Below are 23,767 nucleotides of genomic sequence, written 5' to 3' on the forward strand. Positions count from 1 at the left end.
TGAAAACATCCACTTTTGAGTTTGTTCTTTGCTGAAGATAACACATAATTTATAATTGCAAAAATATTTATGTATATATAATTTATTTGTAAAGCCAGAAAGTCATTCATCTGATACGTACAATGGTCAATAGCCACTTCAAAATGGCAGATCCATATATATTTGCGTTGCATCATAACAGTAGCATCACGAAAGCTCTTCTCAAGTTCATTTGACGACACCATCAACAAAGGGAACAAACGCATCGAAGCAAAAGTGCCAGGAAACCTGTTTCGCAATTGTCGACAGTAATGCTAAGATCTAATCAGCGTTACCAGCTTTCAATTTGGTAAAACATTGAGCCGAAAACATTTAGCCTAATCCATATACTTACATTGTACTATATAGTGTTAATAGATATAGTTGTCCAAGACTGGATAAAATATGAAAGAGTGTATAATTTAAACGGCAAGCTCATTAATAGTTAAATTTAAATTAATTTAATTATTTAGAACGTTCACTATTTCTTTTATTCAATTGGGTTTAGCCAAGGTTAGTTTGGGTCTGAAATCGGATTGAAATAGGTTTTGAACTGGAGGACTAGTTTAGAGCCGGTTTCTCTTTAGCTGAAATTAGAACTATCGGTTCTAGTTTTAACCCGAAAGAGAACACAATAATATAATTTTAATGAACAAATTACTTTTTCTACTTTGGTTGGAATCGTTTGGAACTGGAATCCACTGGTTCCAAATTGGTTCAGAATTGCCGCCAATTCTAAGAGCCATAATACCATGAACCGACCATTTTTTATTAGAACAGCTAGTTCATAAACTATTCAACTTTTTAATTCTATTAAGTTATTATTCTACGATCGCTTTTCTTATGTTTAACGCTTGTAGAATAGTTAATAAGTACATATATTAAACCACTATGGCGAGCAAATTAAAATTAATCCAAAAACAACGGAGATTATCTTAAAAGTATAACTCATAACCACACGTACACAAAATGAATGTGAGGTGCAACCTGAATATAATCCGAAATGATGAGATTATTTGAAAAATGTACAAGGTTATTTGGACACTTGTATAATGTCAAATACAATTTAAAAAAAAAAAATGAGATGCCCTTTTGGCAATATAAATGATATTGGCAAGCTATATATATCTATAGGGGTTCCTATAGAATAAGGCATGTTATTGGATACATATCATATAATACATGCCCCCAAGTGTCCAAAATTAGGCATTGATAGGCTCTATAATTATATGCTTGAAGTGAACAAACACATTAGTTAAGAATATTAGGGCAAGAGCATCGAATATATGCACATATATTTTCTGCAAAAGATCTTGCGTAAAAAGTTTGATATTTCTGCCCAAAATAAATTGTTATGGAAATTCGCTGATTTCATTTCTTTTTAAAGATAACAATTGGAATCGATTTTTTCCCCTTCCTTTTGCTTTTGTGATTTCGTCAAAAACATATGTTGGCTCCATCTAAATGCAAATGCAAATCAATTCTATTTTGAACGGCTATAAATTCCTTGTCGCATCACATGCAAGAAGCGTGTTGAAATTCTAATATTTCTCCGTCTGTAATATGTAAAGACGTCCGGTCCCATTCAATATGCCTACGAATTCTATTTCATTTTTTAGGACTTCAATTCCTTTTATATATCAGAGTACATGCAAGAAGTGTGTTAAAATTTAAACTCGGTATGCATGATGAGTAACGCTAATAATTAATCTTTTATAGTTTCTTCCTAATTGTAAAATTAGGGTTGTCTAAATACATTGTTCTTTTGAAATTCTTAACTGAATTTAGTGTATATATTATAATTAATAGAAAAATGACAAGTATGTATGAATATTTTATATTTTGATATTTCATAATTAACATATATTTTATTATTTAAAATTAATAAATATATATTAATCGTCTATTGATTTAATATATAAGGAGACATATATTAAACTTATACATCAAATTTTTCTTATAAAGTTAAAAACTCACATAATAGCAAGTTAAAAATACACATGCAGTTGTTGAGTTGGTAATATGATCATCAAGATTATTAACTTTTTTATTAGAATAATTTGCCGACAAAACGTGGGTAAAACTTCAACATTAGACCTACTTAACAACTTATAGTTTATTAAGAAACAACAGCTTATAGTTAAGTAAGAAAAAATTAATATAATCACCATTCCTAATCCTAACATAATATTAAGAAAAAGTAACGAAGGAATTTACGATTAGCTGGAAAGTAAAGTAATTAACATTTCTTGAAAATTTGAGAAACTTTAACTTCAAGTATCTCTCTTATATCTTTTAATATAAAATTACATTCCATTGTATAGCCGGTGATTACTGAGTATCAAACCAATGAATAAGGAAAAACAGAAAAAAGAAAAGAAAAAGAATTACATTTATACAGCTAGAAGAGACAGATAAATGATGCCACCTAAGGCTTTTTTCTTTTTAATTTTCTTTTTAAATTTTTAAAGCAAAGAGGACGCTTTCTCAGCCACAGCCTCTTAATATCAATTAGGCATTTTGACACCTATAAAAGGCACGAGGAACCCACCTTTTTATTGTAGGCGCCCTTTATAAATAAAAAAAGAAAAAGAGAAAAAGAATATAAAAGATAAAAAAGAAAATTTGGGTTCGCTGGTTTCAGATTGCTCTCTTATTCCAACACATAGTGGACGATGATTATAAACCTTTTTTAAAAAGGATTTAAATATAGATGAAGTTTATAATTTGCAAACATCTTTATTTAGTAGTGTGTGATATAATTAAGAATTCAGCTGGGAATTTTATTTTATGTATTTCTTTGAATTGCTTATTGTAATTAAGTTAAATTATATTCATTTATTATAATTTTAAAATCTTTTAGTTTTACAATTTTTATTATGATAATTTATAGGAATAATCTAACTCATTTTTGGAATGTAAAAAATAATTCAAACTTACATTCAATGTTTCTTTATAATTGTTGAATCTTAAATTTATATTACATCAAGTTTTATATTTAAATTAAACATAAGATTTTCTATTTGTTACTTAGCATATCAAATATAAAATTTAATTTTTAACTAAATTTTACAAAAAATTTGTTTATAAAAAAAAAACCAGTTGACAATGAATTTCAACTAAACATTATATAACATTTTATTTATGAAATCATTATAGTTAATGGGTAATAAGATAATATTAAAACAAATGAAAATATTGCATATATATTCTTTGTTCTATATTATATACCAAAGCATGATATTGTTGTACATTTCTTGGTTGTCATGGCCATTTGGATGACCTACACTAATAAAAAAACCATTGACCATAAAAGTACAAGTTCTTCATGGTCCACTAATTAAGGATATGTATGAGATTTTTTTTTTTTTTTCCTTCTAAGTCAAATTCATTTAAATCCTCTTACTACCTTGCTTTTAATTCTTAACCTATCAGGTAACCTCATTTGCAGAAAATAAATAAATAAATAATAATAAAAAGAAAAGAAGAGAAAACAACTAGTGAACCACAATGAATTACTATATAACATCATCCTCTACAGTGAAGAATATCTATTTCTGTTAGTTTCTCTACTTCATGTATTGATTATTTAATTTTCTACAGTTTAATTGACACATGTATAAAATTCCACGAGGGAATTTGAGTGTGCATTATACATATGATATTAGTATTTTCATGGTCACCTGAGAGAGGGAGACCTACATTGGCTATTTAATTTCTTCTTCAAGCAAGCTGATTTAATGGCGGAACTGACTTCTTTGTATGTTGTTAATAATGCCCTTTTCTTTTTTCTTCACTCAAATTTAATGGCGGATTGGACCTCTTTGTGTGTTGTTAATATGGCTGTCTGTTCTTTCTCCTATTTGGATTCAGTTGCAGCTGTTCATATATAGGCTTTTGCGGCAGAAACATTTCATTAAGGAGACATTAATTCAGATGTATGTTTGCGGTATTCTCAGTAGAACACAAGTTAAAATTGTCTCTTAACCTAATAATAAAATAAAATCATATTTTTTATTCATATTTATTTTTACATAAATGAAAAGTAAGAAGGTTTACTTTTTATCTGGAGTTCAAATTTTCAGCGAATATAATCACAACTCATTGAGCCTGTCATGAATTAAAAAATAATAATAATAATAAAAAATGAGTTGGTTGGACTAGAACGTTTAAGTATTTCCCACTTTTATCATTTTGGATTGCTAATGTTAAGAAGATAACTTTTGAACATAGAAATTGAATACAATAAATGTATTGTTTATTCAGGAAAAGAAAAGAAAAGAAAAGAAAATGGTTACATATTTTGAAACAATAATCATAACAATAATTGTTATTATTACTTCACCACCACCACTAAGATGGTGGCCTAGTTAGTAATAAGTCACTTCCATCCATTTATGTATCTAGATGATCTGTATTTGATGTGTAAATATTAAATATCTTGTTAGAGCCAAATTATATAAAGAAATCTTTTAAATAAATCCTATTCCACACAGAGAATTATAAAATAAGAATAATCTGTTATTAAGTGGTAACAGTACCTGAGGTGCATTTAACTAGTTAATGACTGTCCATATAATTACTATCGACCAATCATGTTTAGAAACTACACAATGTAAATATACTTTTTCATACTTAATGCTATTGTGAAACGATATTACCTCACCGGCGGCTCCCTAATGGAAAGACACTAGCCATCTTTTTCTGCTAAAAATGGAGATTGAGTAATTTATGTGTCTTCTCCTATTCTATTGACCTTATTGGATGGAGAGTCCGGGTGCAGCAGAGTATGAAATACTTGTACAGCCACGTGGCAGACGCAAGCACTCTCCAGCGAATGACCCAGTAATAACACATAGTATATCCAGTTCATCAATACATCTCCCCTGTGATCTAAGACTGACCCAATATAGCAACAGTAGTTTGTTTGGTGCGTACACCTTATTATAATATATTGCTACCGTATTGTGTATTCTGCAGCAGTAGTGGTAGTTGCTCAGGCTATATCATGGATCACACCCAAGTCCACTTCTCGTGCCCTCTTCTTCACTTTATAAACCATCACATGTTCTGTTCTTGCATGTGACCGCTCCTCTTCTTCTTCTTCCTATTTCCCTCTTTGCTTCTTTCTCTTCTCCTCTTCCCTTATTCACTTTCTTTTAATTAATCATTCAATTGTTTCTTTTCTTTTCTATCTCAGATGATGCCCCCTCTGCAAGAAAATAACCTTACGAACAATTGTCCACCTAACCATATCGCGCTTAACAATTGGACAGAAACTGTTCCTGTTTATGCTGAACCTTCTGTTTCATCAATTAATCTCAACCCATGTTCGCAGGAACATCAGCTACCTGATGAAGAAGAGCAAACCCAATCAAGATTCTCGATTTTACGTGAATCTTTACGTCCCATAACACTCAAGGTATATATTGTTATTACTCAAATTATTAATCGCACATGTTTCTGCATTCAACTGTTCTATAATTTTTTCTTTGAAGTTTGGTTAATTGGGCTCTAGCTAGATGGAGTTCTGACGTGATTTCAACTCACAGACGAATCCAATACTACTCGGCCAAAAAGCCCATTGTTCATTTAACTGGTTGACAAATTAAAGATGTACGTATACTTAAAACTGTTAAATGTTGTATTGCAGTTTGAAGATGTTGAATACAGTGTTAATTTTTCTACAAACGGAAGCAGCTGCTGCTCTCGAAATGAACCAAAATCAAAAAGAACCGTACTCAATGGTGTCAGTGGCATAGTTCGTCCTGGCGAGCTATTAGCAATGCTAGGCCCATCAGGAAGCGGCAAGACGACCCTTTTAACGGCTCTTTCAGGCCGGCTACCAGTCAAAGTATCAGGCACGATAACCTACAATGGCCTGCCTTACTCTAGCTCTATGAAGCGCAATACAGGTTTTGTAGGACAAGACGATATCTTATATCCGCACTTAACAGTGATAGAGACTTTAACATATGCTGCTCTATTGAGGCTACCTAAGAAGTTGAGTAAACAAGAGAAAATAGAGCAAGCTGAGATGGTAATCATGGAGCTTGGACTAAACAGGTGCAGAAATAGTATAATAGGTGGGCCTTTACTCCGAGGTGTATCGGGTGGGGAACGCAAGCGGGTCAGTATCGGGCAAGAATTGTTGGTGAACCCGAGTTTGTTGTTGCTTGATGAACCCACTTCAGGTCTTGATTCCACCACCGCTCAACGTATTGTTGCTACCTTAAAAGGACTTGCACGAGGTGGTAGGACTATCATAACCACAATTCATCAGCCTTCCAGTAGGCTGTATAGAATGTTTGACAAACTGGTGGTGTTGTCGGACGGTTGCCCCATTTACAGCGGGCTTGCAGATCCGGTTATGGAATATTTCGGGTCAATTGGCTATGTACCCGGGTTCAATTTCGTCAATCCTGCTGATTTTCTGCTTGATCTTGCTAATGGTGAGTTATTTCACATTTCAATGCTTATTTATTTGATCCATTAAACAATTTACATCACATTAAACGGAAATGGGACAAGCTTTCCTGCATAAACCACTTATTTTATTTACTTTTCTTTTATTCGGATAAAGTTGTGTTTATTTGGAAGAAGTAACTTTCAGTGTAAAGCAAGCGAGTCATAGAAAAAAATGGGATATGACAGGGACCAGATATAGTCACAGTACAAATATTATTGTTACATGAGCTGTATATGCAAAATTTCGGTTTTGATTTCTTGACTCTTAAACTATATATGCCATGAAGCTCACGATTTTATGATCATTGTCAACCTCATATCTTGTCTGACAACTAACCATTAAAAGCTTTTGCCATTTATATTACATATATAGGTAGAACAGGAAATTAAATGATATAGGAACCAACCCTTTTATGCGAAATGTTTTGTTTCTTAACTAAATTAGCCAATTGCAACTTGTTAACTTTTCAACATTTCTTTGATAAAGATAGACGAACTAATGTCACTGGTCGCCTTTTTTTGTCTTAACCATGAGGTGAAATTAATTTGTAAAATTAACCCAAAGATAGAACTTTCAACTTCCGGATGCATTAAACGCATTGCATTTCAAAGTTGAAAAGAAGTCTACTGAGCTAAATCTAAGGATGACTTGAATTTGTCTTATTCACATGGTTCGCAATCTTTAGCAGTCTTATCCTGACAAGAATGGTGAGTTCTTGTTAATAATTAATAACTTTTAACTTTATCTTCTTTAGATCTGTCATGCAGTAGTTCTCTTAATTAGATCAAATAAGCACGAATATATGCAAATTTCAAATGGCCTGCTTAGTGAAATCTCTTAGTATTATTAGATGTAATGTTTTAGCTGGAACTTTTGCCTTTTTCTACTCTGTTTTATTTAATTTTCGAGTCTCTATGGAAATGCAGGTATAGTTCCTGGCACAAAACAAGATGATCAATTGGAGGTTCATGGCAGATTAGACCACCCTGATGATCAAAGTTCAATAAAACAATCTCTAATATCATCTTATAAGAAGAACCTGTATCCTGCATTGAAAGCTGAAATCCGTAGAAATTCTCAGGACCCAGTTCTTCCTTCATCAACAGGAACTTCATCACTAAGAAGTATGGAAAAAGATATCTCCTCATCAAAGTTTCAATGACTTAGTGAACCTGTAATGATAACCTGTTAATATGTCTTTGTAGATTCTGAGAATCAATGGGCCACTACCTGGTGGCAGCAATTCAAGGTGTTGCTGAGAAGGGGTTTGCAAGAAAGGAAGCATGAATCGTATTCAGGCTTAAGGATTTTCCAAGTGATGTCAGTTTCCATTCTTTCAGGGCTTTTATGGTGGCATTCTGATACTTCACACATACAAGATCAGGTATTTTAAACCCTGCATTTTGTAATTTCATTAAAAGCTCAAATTTGTAAACTCGTAATAGGCAAATAGCCATCCGCCAATTCTCTTGATGACAAAAAATTTTAACAGGTTGGACTACTGTTCTTCTTCTCCATCTTCTGGGGCTTTTTCCCTCTGTTCAATGCTATATTTGCTTTTCCTCAAGAGCGGCCAATACTGATAAAAGAACGTTCCTCGGGCATGTACCGCCTGTCCTCCTATTACTTTGCACGAATGGCAGGCGATTTGCCAATGGAGCTTGTCATGCCTATAATTTTTGTGACTGTCGCGTACTGGATGGGTGGCCTCAAGCCTTCCCTAATCACATTTGTACTAACACTCCTGATCATCCTTTTCAATGTGTTAGTATCACAGGGACTAGGACTAGCCCTTGGTGCCGTTTTAATGGATGTAAAACAAGGGACGACATTAGCTTCTGTGACTATGCTTGTGTTTCTACTCGCCGGCGGATACTACATTCAGCATATTCCAGCATTCATAGCTTGGTTGAAATACATATCTTTTAGTCACTACTGTTACAAGCTACTCGTAGGGGTTCAGTACTCAGTGAATGAGGTTTATGAGTGTGAGGCGGGTATGCACTGCAGGGTAATGGATTTTCCGGCGATCCGGTATTTGGGTCTTGATAATATGTGGTGGGATGTGGCCGCTCTGCTAATCATGCTGGTGGGGTATAGGTTTTTGGCTTATGTTGCTCTAAGAATGGGGCAGCCTCATTGACCATGTTAATGTAATGAGAAATAATTGTTCAATTAATTTGATCGGTTATATATAGGAACTAAGAAAATTGTTTTTGTTATTAGGTCAATGATCTTGAACTCTTGATGGAAAAGCTTGACAAAGCAAAACCTTGAAGGGCTCGTAGTTTACATAAGTGTAAATGGGATTCAGGTCACCTGAATCATTGTTACATTTATTGTGACAAGGCAGTGGAGTAAATATGGTTTATGAGAACTCTTTTATATGCTTGTACAGTTTTATATAAGATCTGATGATGAAGAGTTCCTCCCTTTCATTACAACTAGCAATCAATTTTAACATAAGGTGATTTGAGATATATCCTCAATCTCCTGATATTATTGAAAGGAAAAATCCTGAATATTATTATCCTCTGTATCCCAATTCGATAACTCCTTTTGTTTTTTGGTCAAATGTTCCCAAAGTATAATCCACTTTTCTTTTTTCTTATGTTAGTTCAGTAAGCAATTGGCAGATTAATTTACATAGATATTACCACATACATTTAATTGCTAAAATTATAGCTTCTACAAAAAGGTAATTAAAGATTTTTTAGAGAAATTTATAGTAATATAATATATATATTTCTGGGGCCTATCTTTTTGGATGGCCAGAATATTAGTTTAGTGATTAATTTTTTATTAAATATATTCTTCATTAATTACCACAAGTTTTATCATATGTAATAATTTTCATATTTTTATACTTTATACTTTGAAATTGGAATTTTTACAAAAAAATTTAATGAATTTAATTCAGAGAAATTATGATAAAAATTAAAGATATTAACAAAATAATTTATATTATTAAAAATAAAATAATTTCTTTTTTGACAAAAATGAGTGTGCATTCCGACAAAAACTCTAGAAAATTATGATATAAACGGTAGGAAAATGGGCCCTGGCAATTTCTTAGGTCACCGTCCTGCTGTCCTGATTTACTTGCCCCCATTAAATTTGTCCCGCTACAAGTTCCACTGGATTATGAAAGGACACTTTAAATCCGCTTCCTCTTTCGGTACATATTTATTGCCCTCATTCAATTTTGTGCCCTAATAATCAAAGATGTTCCCTCTTTCTTGGGCCAATTTTACACCTTCAGGAGTCAGTTTTCCATCCAAAACTGACAGAATGCTCCTCTTTCCTTTCCATATTTTCTTTTTCGTTCTCTCTTTAATTTATTTTAATTTTTAGAAAAGAATTGCATCTTGCTTTTGTTAATTTGCCCACTATTTTTAGTAATAAAATATATTTCATAATATTACAAAATATATAAAAGAATTTGTGATTATGATTCATACCAACAGAAGTCAAGGCGGGCCAGATTTTAAAAAGGAAACAATAAGTAAAACATTCATTACATTAAGAATTCATATTTATATTCTGAGTTTCGTAATGGAGCTGACCTAAGTTTATTGATCCATATGAGGAGTCAATTAATTTGAATAGTATTAGATGCTCATGCATTGACAAGTCTTCTAATAAAGGTATGGAGTAGTCATATTTTAAAAATTCAATTGTGATTAAACTGGTCAAGATGGATCGAATCAATTGTACCACTAATCCAATTAATTTATTAAAATACTTTTAATTCTTAATTTTTATATTCTTTTAAGATATTTTTTGACATTCATCAAACAATTGGTCCAACAATCAAACCAGTTAGATCAATTTAACTTTGACTGATTTTTTTTTATTTGGAGTACCATATGGATTGGACTGACTAATTGTTTAGTAAGATTAAGTTGAAAAAAGAAAAGGAAAAAGAAAAGCTTATTTTAGTTTAGAAGCCCAATTGGCCTAAAGAGAGGCAACCTCGTGGACAATATTTCTCGTCAAAAAACCAACGACCAAAAATTAAAACATTTACGTTTAGGATTATATATAAAAAAATCTTTTAATACTACACATCTATAACATAGATATATAAATTAGTATTTATGAAACAAAATATTCTTTTCAAAATTACATACTGCTATTAACACAATTGATAATTAATAAAATAAATATTTTTATATATTTTTTATTTTTATACTTAATATATTAAAATATATTTATTAATTTTCATTAATAAAATATTATATATATATATATATATATATATATATATATATTTCTTCATTAAATAAAAAACGGTAATTGATTAATTAATTCTTTTTATTAACAGAAAAATAATAATTATTTTATTCAAAAAATCTGCAATTGAATCCAATAAATTATTTATTTTAAGTGGTACTCGTCAGTTAACTGCGGTGCTCAGTCAACATGAACTATTCACAGAAAGTGAATTTTCTTTTGCTTTTTATAGAAAAAAGAATTCTGATTCAAGAAAGATGCTTATGTCGATAATGGACAACTTTTTTTATTTTTTATTTTTTTTTCCTGTTGCTTTTCAGTTGTGATGGTATTGCAATGCTGAAACACAACATCGATGTTAGTATTAGGAAGTAGAAATACTTTTTTCTGACAAAGAAATACTTTTAGATCAAACCTTGATATTGTACTTTCAGCTGGATTATACATTGTTTTATTGCTTAATATGAATTAATGTTTTGTTAATAACTTCTATAAAAGACCATATCTATGTTAAATAATGCAATTCTTTGTACATTGTAAGGGTAGTTTAGTCTTTTATATATGTTTAGTGTAGGAGTATATATAGCTCTCTTTTGTATTAGGGTTACATCCTTTTTTTGTTTTGATGTTCTCCTTTTTCTTTTAATTAATAAAACGCTATTTTTCTTCAATCCTAACATGGTATCAGAGCCTATCGACTGCTGTGTATCGATTTGTGGCATTCTCGCCTTGGTCATGGCTCTGTGTCTCGTTTGCAATTTTTAGTCTCTATAAGAGCTTTAGAAAATTTGAAAACTCGTGATATTTCTGATTGCAGTGGTTGTAAACTAGCAAAGTTTACTGCATTGCCTTTTTCTAAAAATACTACTATTTCTGTTACTCCTTTTGAACTTATTCATTCTGATGTATGGGGACCCTTTCCTATCTCTACAAAAGAGGGTTCTCGTTATTATGTATCTTTTATTGATGATTGCACTCGTTATTCTTGGGTTTATTTTATGAAACGTCGTTCAGACTTTTTTGGCATTTATAATAAATTTCAATCTCTTGTGAAAACCCAACATTCAACTACCATTAAATACTTTAGATGTGACATGGGAGGAGAATATACTTCTCATGCTTTTAAAAACCTACTTGCTTTAGATGGTACAATTTACCAGACTTCTTACACTGATACTCCTGAACAAAATGGAGTTGCTGAAAGAAAACATAGGCACATTCTTGAGACTGCTTGATCCCTCTTGTTGTCGGCTAGAATTCCTAGTGAATTTTGGGGGGAAGAAATTCTTACTTCTGTTTACTTAATTAACAGAATTCCTATTTCTCATAATTCCGGTTTGTTTCCCTATGAAAGATTGTATGGTTGTCCTCCAGATTACTTTTCTCTTCGTGTCTTTGGTTCTACATGCTTTGTCCTTCTTCCTCATGTTGAACGTAGTAAGTTAACATCTCGCTCTACTGTATGTGTTTTTCTTGGTTATGGTGCAGGTAAAAAAGGATATCGTTGTTTTAATCCAGTCAGTCATAAATTATGTCTCTCGTCATGTTGTTTTTCTTGAACATATTCCTTATTTTACCATTCCTGATCGTTCTCATAATATATCTATGCCTGATCTTGTCCACATTGATCCTTTTGCTATTGATATTGATGAGTTACCCTCTGCTAGCATTCCTAACACTTCTACTGGCTCTTCTCCCATATCATCTCTTGAGACTGCGGATACTATCGAACCTTAATATCCTGTAAGAAATCGTAAATCCACTAAACAACCTGATTTTGATTATTCTTGTTATTCGAGTTCATTTGCTTCTTTTCTAGCTTCTATTCATCGTCTTTCTGAGCCTTCATCTTTCAAAGAAGCCATTTTTGATCCGCTCTGGCAGCGTGCTATGACTGAGGAGCTAACTGCTATTCATCAAACCCATACTTGGGATCTAGTGTCCCTTCCTACAGGTAAACGTTCTATTGACTCTCGCTGGATTTATAAGATTAAAACTAAGTCTGATGGATCTATTGAAAGGTATAAAGCTCGTCTAGTGGCTAAGGGTTATTTTCAGGAATATGGTCTGGATTATGAGGAGACTTTTGCTCCCGTTGCTAAAATGACCATAGTTCAAACACTCATTGCTGTTGCTTCTATTCGTCACTGGGATATAACTCAAATAGATGTTAAAAATGCCTTTTTGAATGGCGATCTTCACGAAGAAGTTTATATGATTCCTCCTCCTGACCTTGATCATCAGCCTGGTGAAGTTTGCAAACTCAGGAAGGCTCTCTATGGTCTCAAATAGGCTCCTCGTGCCTGGCTTGAGAAGTTTTCTACTGTGATTACTTCACTTGGTTTTCATCCTAGCAACCATGACTCTGCTCTATTTGTCAAATGTACTTCGGCTGGTCGAATTTTGCTTTCTTTATATGTTGATGATATGATTATTATAGGTGATGATGCTGTCGGAATTAGTCTATTAAAGTCCGAACTGACTTGTTGTTTTGCTATGAAGGACTTGGGTTCCCTTCGTTACTTCTTGGGTATTGAAGTTGCTTCCTCTCCAAAAAGGTATCTTCTTTCTCAATCTAAGTATATTTTTTATATTTTTTAGCGTGCTCGACTTTCCGATAATAAGGACCTGATACTCGATTGAGCTCAACGCTCGTTACTCGCCCGATGGTTCTCATCACGGATCCGAGTCTCAGACGGACTGTTGTTGGAAGTCTGGTTTATCTCACTATCACTCATCCTGATATCGCATATGCTGTTCATATAGCCAGTCAGTTTGTTACTTCTTCTACTACAGTTCATTGGGCTACTGTTCTTTGCAGTTTGAGATACCTCCGCGGCACTCAGTTTCAGACTCTTCTACTTTCATCTACTTCATCATTAGAGTTATGTGCTTACTTTGATGCTGATTAGGCCGGTGATCCTACTGACCGCAAATCTACTACTGGATTTTGTATTTTTCTAGGTGATTCCCTTATCTCTTAGAAAAGTAAGAAGCAGGACGTCATTTCTCGATCCTCAACGGAGGTTGAATATCGAGCTATGGCTTCCACTACTTGTGAAATAGTTTGGTTGCGATGGTTGCTTGCTGATATGGGTGTCCTTTTGCAGCAACCAACTCCTTTACATTATGATAATAAGAGTGCTATTCGGATTGCTCAAAATTTGGTTTTTCACGAACGGACCAAATATATCGAAATCGACTGTCGTATTACCCGCCATCACCTTCAGAATGGCACCTTGACATTGCCTTTTGCTTCTTCTTCCTTACAGCTTGCAGACTTATTTACAAAATGTTTAACTGCTTCACGGTTTCGTTTTCTGTCTGACAAACTCTCAATGCTTGTTGCCATCGTCTCGTGAGTTTGAGGAGGATGTTAAATAATGTAATTCTTTGTATATTGTAATGATAGTTTAGTCTTTTCTATATTCTTAGTGTAGAAGTATATATAGCTCTATTTTGTATTAGGGTTACATCCTTTTTTTTTTGTTTTGATGTTCTCCTTTTTCTTCTAATCAATAAAATGGTATAAACCTTTCTTAAATCTTAACAATCTAATCTAACCAGAATTACTAATTTTCATTAATAAGAAATTGGAACCAATAAATCTAATCATGGAACTTCAGAAGAACATTATGATAATTATGTTGCTGAAATGGCGCCTATGTTTAATTTATGAATAGTAGACTGCCCCAAGAGTGGTTCAGTTCATTTTGGATTAAGAAAAGGAGATTACTAATTGAGGTCGACTAATATACTTTATGTCTAATGAGGATAAGTAGATGTTTATTTTTTTATTATTTATTAAGAAAATATAATGTTACTTTTTTATTTTTATTGTATTAAAATATCAAAAATATAATTTTGGTTGTTTTTAATTTTCTTAATAAAAAAATAACTGAAAAATGACTATACCTATTCTAAAAAAATTAAAAAAAAAATAATTTTTTTTTGAATTTTGTACAATTAAAATAATTTTTTTTATTGATTAAGGAATACTTATTAAAATTTCAAGTTTTGTTTCTATTTCTGTGTACCTTTGGGCTATTTTGGCCAAGTCCATCCTAACCATTGGTTGAGTGAGAAATGAAGGGTCTATATTTTATTTAACATCGCAGTCTTATCAGTTATGCATTTTTTAATTATAAACAAATCCTCAAAGAAATTCTTTTATTTTATTTTTTCGTTAAATATATGGTCTTAAAAGTGCATTAAACATAAAACATATTACTGTTAGTCAACCTATAAATCATCTCTCTTCCCCTTCGTTATGTTTTTTAATTAATTAATTAATTATTATAAGCAGAGATTAGAAGGATTGTTCAGCTTCTTTCTTTTTGTTTCTTTTTTCTTGCTTCGTTTATAATATCAACAAGTTAGTTAACTAACTAATTCTTCCGATCCCTTTATTCTATTCCTTTCACCTTCATAATATTATCAGTGATCAACCCATCAAACAAAGCCAATTCATATCTCAAAAACAGCAGCAAACCCCAAATGATTTTTTAATCTCAGCATGTTAATTGAGATGGGTCTCTAAATATAACATTAAACAGATCTTGACATCAGAGAGACTTAGTGGAGATAGATTTTTAAGAATATGGTTCTAAATTTTGTAATTTAGGAACGAATGTTCTTCTAATTTCTATTTCTTTAATTGAAAAAAAAAATGTTATTCTTTGCTTCTTCTTTTTTCTTGTTGTGATTTTGTATTAGGTATTTAATTTTTGAAAAAGGAATTGGTTGTGATAATTTAATTTAATTTCTTTTCTTCTTTGAATTTGAAAGAGTAATTTTTGTAATTTTTCTTAAGAATTCACACATACTGTAGATAGTTTCAATTAACAGAAATCTCTTATCTAGGTTTTGTATATATACCATAATAAATAGAAGAATAACACATATTATGAGTGTTTTACATTTAATATTGGATGATTGACGCATATTTTTATTATTTAGAACTAATGAAATATAAATTAACCATTTATCAATTTAATATATAATAAGGAGGAGACACAAACTTAAAACCTTTGTAATTCTCAAAAGCTTGTCACTCATGTAAGAACAGTAATTATGTCATTTCTTAATTGGGGATCAACTTGTTCTTCTGATGTGGAATATATTTTGCTTATGTAGCTTATTTCAATGTTAATGTGATAGAAGGATTCCACCAAAAGAATATCTTTTGAGGAGGATAGCATGGGCACATATTTTACTAGATCAACAAGCATTGGATTTGAAGACGTAGGATGGCCAACTTTTTATTACAGAGCCAGGAACTGCGTTCAGGTCTGTTTCTCTTGGTTGAGGATCTATCCGTTTCTTGATTTGGTCCACCACTATAATTATTCCACTCCTATGATACTCCTTAAACCCCCAAAAGTACTAAATTGTTATATATTATCTCAAAAAAATTATTTGAAACTTTGTACTTTATCTAAGCTTGCATTGTAAATAAGTCCATCAATGATTAATTTTATCCGGAAATTCTTAAGACTTGGTGCATACACCATGATAAATAGAAAAGTGATATGAATATTTGATTGATTTATATTTTCGTATTAGATGACTGACACATATTTTATTATTTAAAATTAATAAATATGTATTAATCATATTAGGTTTAATGTATAAGTGAAGACATATACCAATACCGAGACTAGGCAAGAATTAATTCAAACTTTACATTTAGCTTGGTACACTTCCAATAGTGTTGTTTCCTCTTTACTTTTCACAAAATTCTTGAAACGAAATATTTAGAACTAGTGGCGTAAGCATGCTCGGATACAAATATCTAGCTTTTCTAGTACTGAGAATAAGAACCTAATAAGAACATCATTTGACATATATATTCCTTTAGCATGGCATCCGATGCAGCATATCTCTCATAAGAGCCCTTCTTGTTTAGTTATTATTCTATTCCCTAAGACCCACCATCTATAATATCTATCACTTCATCCATTTGATGTATAATGTACGATTCCAATTCCATGTCAAACGCTTCTATAAATATGGACTTGCCCCATGCAGCTACACAACTCATACACTGCTTTCTAGAGCTTCAAGCGTTTGAGGGTATAAAGAAGGAGAAGAAGAATGGCATCACTCAAGGCTGAGAAACCTGCTCACCAGGCCGCACTGGTCAAGAAAGAGCCAACCAAAGCTAGCACCGGTGCACCCAAAGCTCCAGCCTCTAAGCCGGCCCCTAAAAGGGCCGAGCAGAAGCCCCGGGAGCCTAGGAAGAAGGTATCTCGCAATGCTAAATCCGTTGTTTGAGCTAGTTAATATTAAGAGGTCAAAATCAAGATTTTGCTAATCAGTATGTGCAGTGTCTAATGGACATTTTCTTTTTTAATGATTGAACAGGTAACCGGAAGCAAGCCAACAACAAAATGAAGACATTCAACAATATGAAGAATCCATGAATTAGTCTTAATTCATGGTGATCATATTGAATCATATCTATCCATATTAATGTATTTAACTTTTGTTGCTACTTGTCAATGTCTCTCCTTTTAGGCTTCGCCTAATCATGAATAAACTATATACTTAGAGGTGTTGATTGGTTTGAGGATTGCCCACTTTAATCTCAGAGTTTGTCTGTATTTGAAATTTATTATTTTCTAAAACATTGGATTAAGAAAAATACTATTGATAGACGTGCACCAATAAAATGATTTTTTTTTTTTTTACATATAAAAGACAAAAAGTCTGTAAATCAATATTTAATCTACATATTAACGGTTCTTAAATTTTATTTACCAACAATTCAAATCATACTAAATTGGATCTTCCCCGTCAAGTGAACAAAATTAATACTGAATACTTTAATTTTGACTTTGAGTAATCATCTCAAATTAAGTTATGGCTTATCGAACATTTTCACTTTGAAAAAGTGTTTATTTGGTTACATCTAGTAAAAATTTATATTGCTTGTTTCCCTGGTCTCTCCATTTAGCAGGTAAAAAAAAAAGAAACTGGTTAAATTGGCACAAATTGCTACAAGGAGCAAAGGGTCAGATTGTTACAGTCGGGAAAAATTGATTATATTAAAAATAATGGCAATTAAAAGAACAAGGTAATAATATATTCCAATGATAACCTCCACACAACTGTTGAGCACTAAATATTGCCTTTTCTTTCTTGAAACAACATAATCTTAGTAAATAAAGAAGGTTACTCTTGTCACATCACACTTTGTTTTCCTTATTGTCTTTCCTAATTGGGCTGCAACATCAAACTTCAAGCAATTTAATAGCTGCATTATTGGCCTAATTAACTTATAATGATTGGTAACCTTTATAGCTAGATATGTGCTCTCAAATAGGTTGTCATAGGTTTCCTGCTGCCCCGCAATATATTTTGTACTGCTTCCGCGAATTCTAGAGGTATCACATGGAATTGAAATTGAAATGGTTGTGTTCTTTACCATTTATGCACTTTAGACTAATTCTTATTCTTATACAAGAGTTATATATAGTAATTTAAGTCTAGATTTTGTTTAAAGTAGTTAATCTAAATTTATATATGCATCAAAAAATTAAAATAAAACTAATTTTACAAATAACTGTTTTACTCCATTATTTATTCTATTAAGTATTCTAATATCTTTGTTTGCCACAGATAGGTAACGATAACAATGTAACATGACATTCTCTCAGAAAAAGACATAGTTATTATATTAAGTACCGGAAATCTTGACGTGTTAAATGCTATTTGTAAATGTAATTATTCTAAATAAATGCATACATTGTAAAAGAAATAACTCAGGCAGAGGAAAGTTTGAAATGATAAGTAAAATTATAATTCAACTAATTACTCTTGAAATAAATATAGCTAAATGAAGCTGTCATATGGGCAGCAGGTCCTCCTTAAATTTCCAAGACACGAGGCTGTTTCTATGAGGTATGGATTTCTGCCCTCTCTTCATCTGCATCTTGAATTGCTTCATCTTCTTACTTTTGATATTGTACATGCACGTGAGACCCTTTTCTTGCTTATGCTTAAACATTATTACTTCCCCATTCCGCAAAGTGGCAATTGCAATCAGTTTAACCAGTTTTGGCAGAGGTTTTCAATTCCCTTGTAGGTTTCTATAATGTATAAACTCTGCAAAAATAGTATCTTTCTTGATACATACCTGTTTGTGAAAATTCTTCAAAATCCACACATCAATTTTGGTATGATCAACATTAATGATACAAGAAAGTTTTCCTCCCAGCTCTGACAATGCATATGCACCCTTCTTCATTCCCAACCCATGATTAGGAAGATATGTTTTGACAGATTTTTCTTCGCTCACATCCATAGATATAATGTATCTGTTTGATTCGACATACCAGTGCATATACCGCCCATCTACCAACACTGGATCATTCCAGTGAAAGTTTGACAAAACATCATAAGGTCTACCGTCTGGGTCCTCAAGGAAAGGTCCTGGAAGCAATTTCCAAGCATTGTTAGAGCTAGCCAGGGCGAATAACTCAATTCCGACACCATCGGCATAAATATGCACCACTTTGTACTGTTTGGAGCGAGGGTAGAATCCTACAGCTGAACCGCAAGCTTTGTGCGGACAATTGGTTGGGCATGGAGGTAGAATTATGTGACACTTGGTAACTAAATTGATAACATATAGCCATCCATCCTCATGTGTATTGTTCACCAACAAGACACCGTTGCAACTGGAACTAATCCGTCCAATTCGGGGTAAAACATAAAAGGATCGTGGCATTTGAGGAGTATAGAAATAGTTCAGACTGTAATCAAGTTCCTTGTCATCCATGTCAGGCGATTTAATACTGAACATGGGACTCTTATGATGGGTAGGAACTTGTATCAGCAATTCAGATTTATTTCGCATAGCATTCTGAACTATGAATTGGCTATCAGACATATTGAAGCCATGTTTTGCTTACGGTCCTGAAATTCTTGGCAAGTAGTCCTGCAGGTATTCTTGTAAGAATGTCAAAAATTAATATGTTCAGGAAGTTCTGGGACAGGAATTGTTTTCTTCGTCCTGGTCTTTTCTCAATGTGTCTGCCGTCACTTTTTCCCGTGTTCGTCTTTCTACAGGCTTTACGGCAAAGAGAAGGCCGTCCAAAAATTCCTAAAGGAGAGAAAATTAGTTATTCTACTTAAATTGATCATTATCAAAGTTCTTCTTTTTTGGTTGAAAATTATTATCGAAGTTAAAAAGTAACTTTAAAATTTTATGATTTAATAGTTCGATCTTTTAAGTTTTTAATAGACTTCTTTATCCAGCCTTATTACTTTCTGAATTAGTTAATTAATTCTGAAGCAATTTAGATTAATTTTTTTTAATTCCTATATCAACTTTTATCATATTGTTTAATTTTTTCTTTTTTTGAGAAAAATTTAAATTGTTTAGTTAATATATTAAATAATTTACTTTTTAAAACACCATATTATTCCTTGTACCGATCAACTTTGATATATCAATATGATTATTATTATTATTATTAGGAATGTTCAGCGTGTGTATCACAGTAGCACCTAGCACTCCAAATATTTCTCATTTTTATCCAAAATAGAAAAGTTCTTTGGTTTTTTTTTTTTTGAAAAAATAAAAAGAATATTTATGTTTTTTATATTTTATAAAAAATTCGATGTAAATTTTTTTTCTTTTTATTTTTACTACATAAAAATATCAAAAACAAGATTTTTAAATTTTTTTTAGTTGTTTTTTTAGTAAAATAATCACAAAAATAAATAAAAATAAAAAAATAAATACACTATATTTAAAAAATATATATTTTTCTAAAAAATTTACATAATATTTTTTATATATTTTAAAATAGTTCTCATTTCTTTTCTAGTAAATATAATTACTAAAGCACCTCCGAACTCTTACCATAAATGATACTCCAAATCCTTGATGCGACGCTGTTTTAAAATTAAAAAGTTTAATCCTCATAAAATCATACATGAAAATTGTATGATCTCCGGGGACCAAAATAGAGTGATTCTGGGCCCATGATCCCATGTTGCATCCATATCCATTGTTGGAGTCCAGATCCATTTGGAGCACGAGGAACCTTTCCGATTTCCCTTATTATTTGGGAAAATATAAGAAACACCCTTTTTCTTTTTTATCATATTTACAGTTTTATTGAATTTTTAATTTTTTTTTATGTTGTTTTTGGGTAAAAAAAAATAACTGAAAAGCAACTAAAAATAATCACACTTTAAATTTAAAAGAAATTTAGAAAAAAACATATTTATGAAAAAAAAATAGACACAGTAAAAATAGTTTTTTTAAAATGAATTTAGCATATTTTTGAAAATTGTCCTTATTATTTTTCCGATAAAGAATTTTCCAGATAGTAACTAGCATACTTAAAGTTTTCATAAATTTCAAAAACTGGGAGGCACAAAAATCAGATATGCTTCAGATTGATATGGTACCCAATAATATGAGTGATGCATCTAATGCCATAATCCTATGGTTGCAATCCAAATCATTTATTCCATTCTGCCACCATCCTCTTCTCATCTTTTATCCTTTTGAGTTTTGATTCTAATTCCTTTGTCATAACAGTTCATTTACTCTCCTCTCTCTCTCTATATATATATATATATATGAAGACCATGCTAGAAAAATTATAAACCAAAGCAAATTAAGATACAGACCAAATCCATATCTTAATTTGTGAGAAGATAGAAAATGGCATCATTGAAGGCTGAAAAACCTGCTGGCACTCAGCTCTTTGGGCATGCCAAAAAGGAAGCTGCACCAAAGGCTAGTGATGGTGCCTCCAAGTCTTCAGGTTCCAAGTCAGCTGCATCCAAGAAAGCTGCTCCAAAAGAATCCAAGAAGAAGGTAATATACACAGTCGCATCATTCATATCTTATTTAGTTAAATTTTACTTGAAGAATTTAATACTGTTATTGTTGTTGTTGTTGTTGTTGTTATTGCAGGGAAAAGGCAACAAATCAGTGAAGAATTGATGGTCACGCATCTGCAGAGCGATAAATTCAGAACATATGAATTGTTACTTGTTTTATGCTTTAATGTCTCACCCTTTTCCCTGGGAAAAAAAAAATTATGTAGGATCATGATCTTCTGGTGTGTTGGGGTGTAAGCTCATTTCTTAGACTTGAGCTACTGAAATAAATTTGGTGTTTTATTTTTCTTTTATGGTGCTGTAAAATAATATGTATGACCATGCTGATGTGTTTCTCCTACTTAAGTATAGGGATGGATGTTGTTTCCTCTACTGCTGCCACATGCATGGATTCATTTGTATTATGAAATTGATTAAGTTGGAGATAAATGAAAGAGACAAGTAGAGTTGAGTTTAGATCCAACTAGTAATATCAGAATAATTAAAATTAACTACTTGCTTGGTTGGATTTTAGTGGTGTAGAATCTCTAACGCTCCTCTCAAGCATATAACGCCTGATTATTAATTTTTTCCATGAAAAAGTTATGGGAGTTACAAAGTAATTATAATCTATTAAATTATAAAATTGGAATAATACTCACATATATATTAAAATAATTAACCAATAAAAAATATCTAAGGATTAAGATATATATCAATATCCGAATAAATTCTTAATAAATAAATATTAGATTACTAAAATATTCCTAAAAATTTAAAGTATTTTATTAGTTGAATGATGAGAGGTATGATTTATATTTTATTGATTTTTTTTTGTTTATTTTCTAATTTATAATTTTTTATTTTTAATTTTATTAAAAATTTATTTATTTTATTTATTTAATACCTTTTTAACTAGATAATTTTTTAATTTTTAGTTAATTTGTAATTTTTAGATTTTTTTTATACCGTTGATGTTTAGTTAAATTTTAGGCATATTTTTATAAAAATATTTTTAAAAAAAAAAGTATTTTTGCAATCTTTTTTTTTTTAAGATAAAAAATACAACTATTTTTATAAAAAAATATGTTTCTATTAAGAACCAAATATATATACCTACATAAATATTATTCCTCCATTAAGTGGAACTATAGAGAAGTTCTATTATATCATTATAATTCTTACAAGACAATCCAATTTATTTCTAAAACTACAATCAAATTAGAGTTAATTAAAAGGACATCAGTTTAATATTCAACAAATATCAACTTTTTATTTATTTAAAAAAATTAACCAAGCCACTGAATATTATAATATAGTTAAAATTGAACAGTTACACCAAGCACTTGTTAGCATGCGATTACGTGAAGGCAACGTTGCATAATCGCTATTTTATGGGTCTCATGTCAGACTAAATTGACTGTCTTAATTTGATTATATGCGTAAACTATCCACATCAAACTAAATAACTTAATAAATTTGGACTGCACTGGAATAGTTGGTCAATGTTGACGAACCCATTTATAATTCAAATCCTCTTAAAATAAGTTGCTTTAAGACAGTCAGTATCAAAATCTCTCAAGTCATTGAACAATTGAGCATTAGCTCAATAAATTAAAATAAAAGGGTTGCTAATAATCTAAAGCCTTCAAATTTGAGCATTAGCTCAATAACAATTAAAAAATAAAGGGTTTTCAATAATGGTGGTCATCATTGGTGTAGTTTCAAGACATTAGACTTTTTAAGGGATATATATATATATATATATATATATATATATATATATATATTTGGGGTCAACGCCAAAAGGCTTGCATGAAAACAAAGCAAAATTTCTATTTTTGTAATCCTATTTGTAAACATTGGTTATGGACATACTTTAGTACTTTTAGGCCACATTCAATTTGGGCATGTTAGTTCCTTTGATTTGGTGGATCAGTCATGTTCCGTAGATCCTGATACATTTCTCAATATTACTATATCATTTCATTTTATTTTTTTTCTTTAATTCATGCTTATTATCACAACATTTTGAAATAATTATGATAATTTGACTGTTCTGCATTGTAAACTTGGTCCTTTTGACAATTGATTCAACAATCCTACAACCTGTTTTAAGTCTTTAAGACAGTTAGCAAAAACCTAGCATATGAAAGGAATAAGCCAGTGAATACTTTTCTAAGGAAATTGAAAGAA

At 31.3% G+C, this 23,767-nt stretch overlaps 1 protein-coding gene and 1 long non-coding RNA gene across 2 annotated transcripts; both read left to right on the plus strand.

Annotated features, from left to right (window-relative positions):
- The first annotated feature begins 5,013 nt into the window (after nucleotides 1–5,013).
- On the plus strand, nucleotides 5,014–8,890 carry LOC8269490 (ABC transporter G family member 21). The gene is made up of 5 exons (XM_015722515.3): nucleotides 5,014–5,440; nucleotides 5,672–6,470; nucleotides 7,414–7,611; nucleotides 7,693–7,871; nucleotides 7,980–8,890. The coding sequence occupies exons 1-5, from the start codon at nucleotides 5,219–5,221 to the stop codon at nucleotides 8,628–8,630; spliced, it is 2,049 nt and encodes a 682-aa protein (XP_015578001.2). The 5' UTR covers nucleotides 5,014–5,218; the 3' UTR covers nucleotides 8,631–8,890.
- A 7,721-nt stretch (nucleotides 8,891–16,611) lies between these two features.
- Nucleotides 16,612–17,291, plus strand: LOC8269489. The gene is made up of 2 exons (XR_001535579.2): nucleotides 16,612–16,969; nucleotides 17,090–17,291. It is a non-coding gene; the product is annotated as an uncharacterized LOC8269489 (long non-coding RNA).
- Nucleotides 17,292–23,767: the final 6,476 nt, after the last annotated feature.

This window comes from Ricinus communis, chromosome 4, assembly GCF_019578655.1.
Source record: "Ricinus communis isolate WT05 ecotype wild-type chromosome 4, ASM1957865v1, whole genome shotgun sequence".
NCBI classification, from domain to species: domain Eukaryota; kingdom Viridiplantae; phylum Streptophyta; class Magnoliopsida; order Malpighiales; family Euphorbiaceae; genus Ricinus; species Ricinus communis.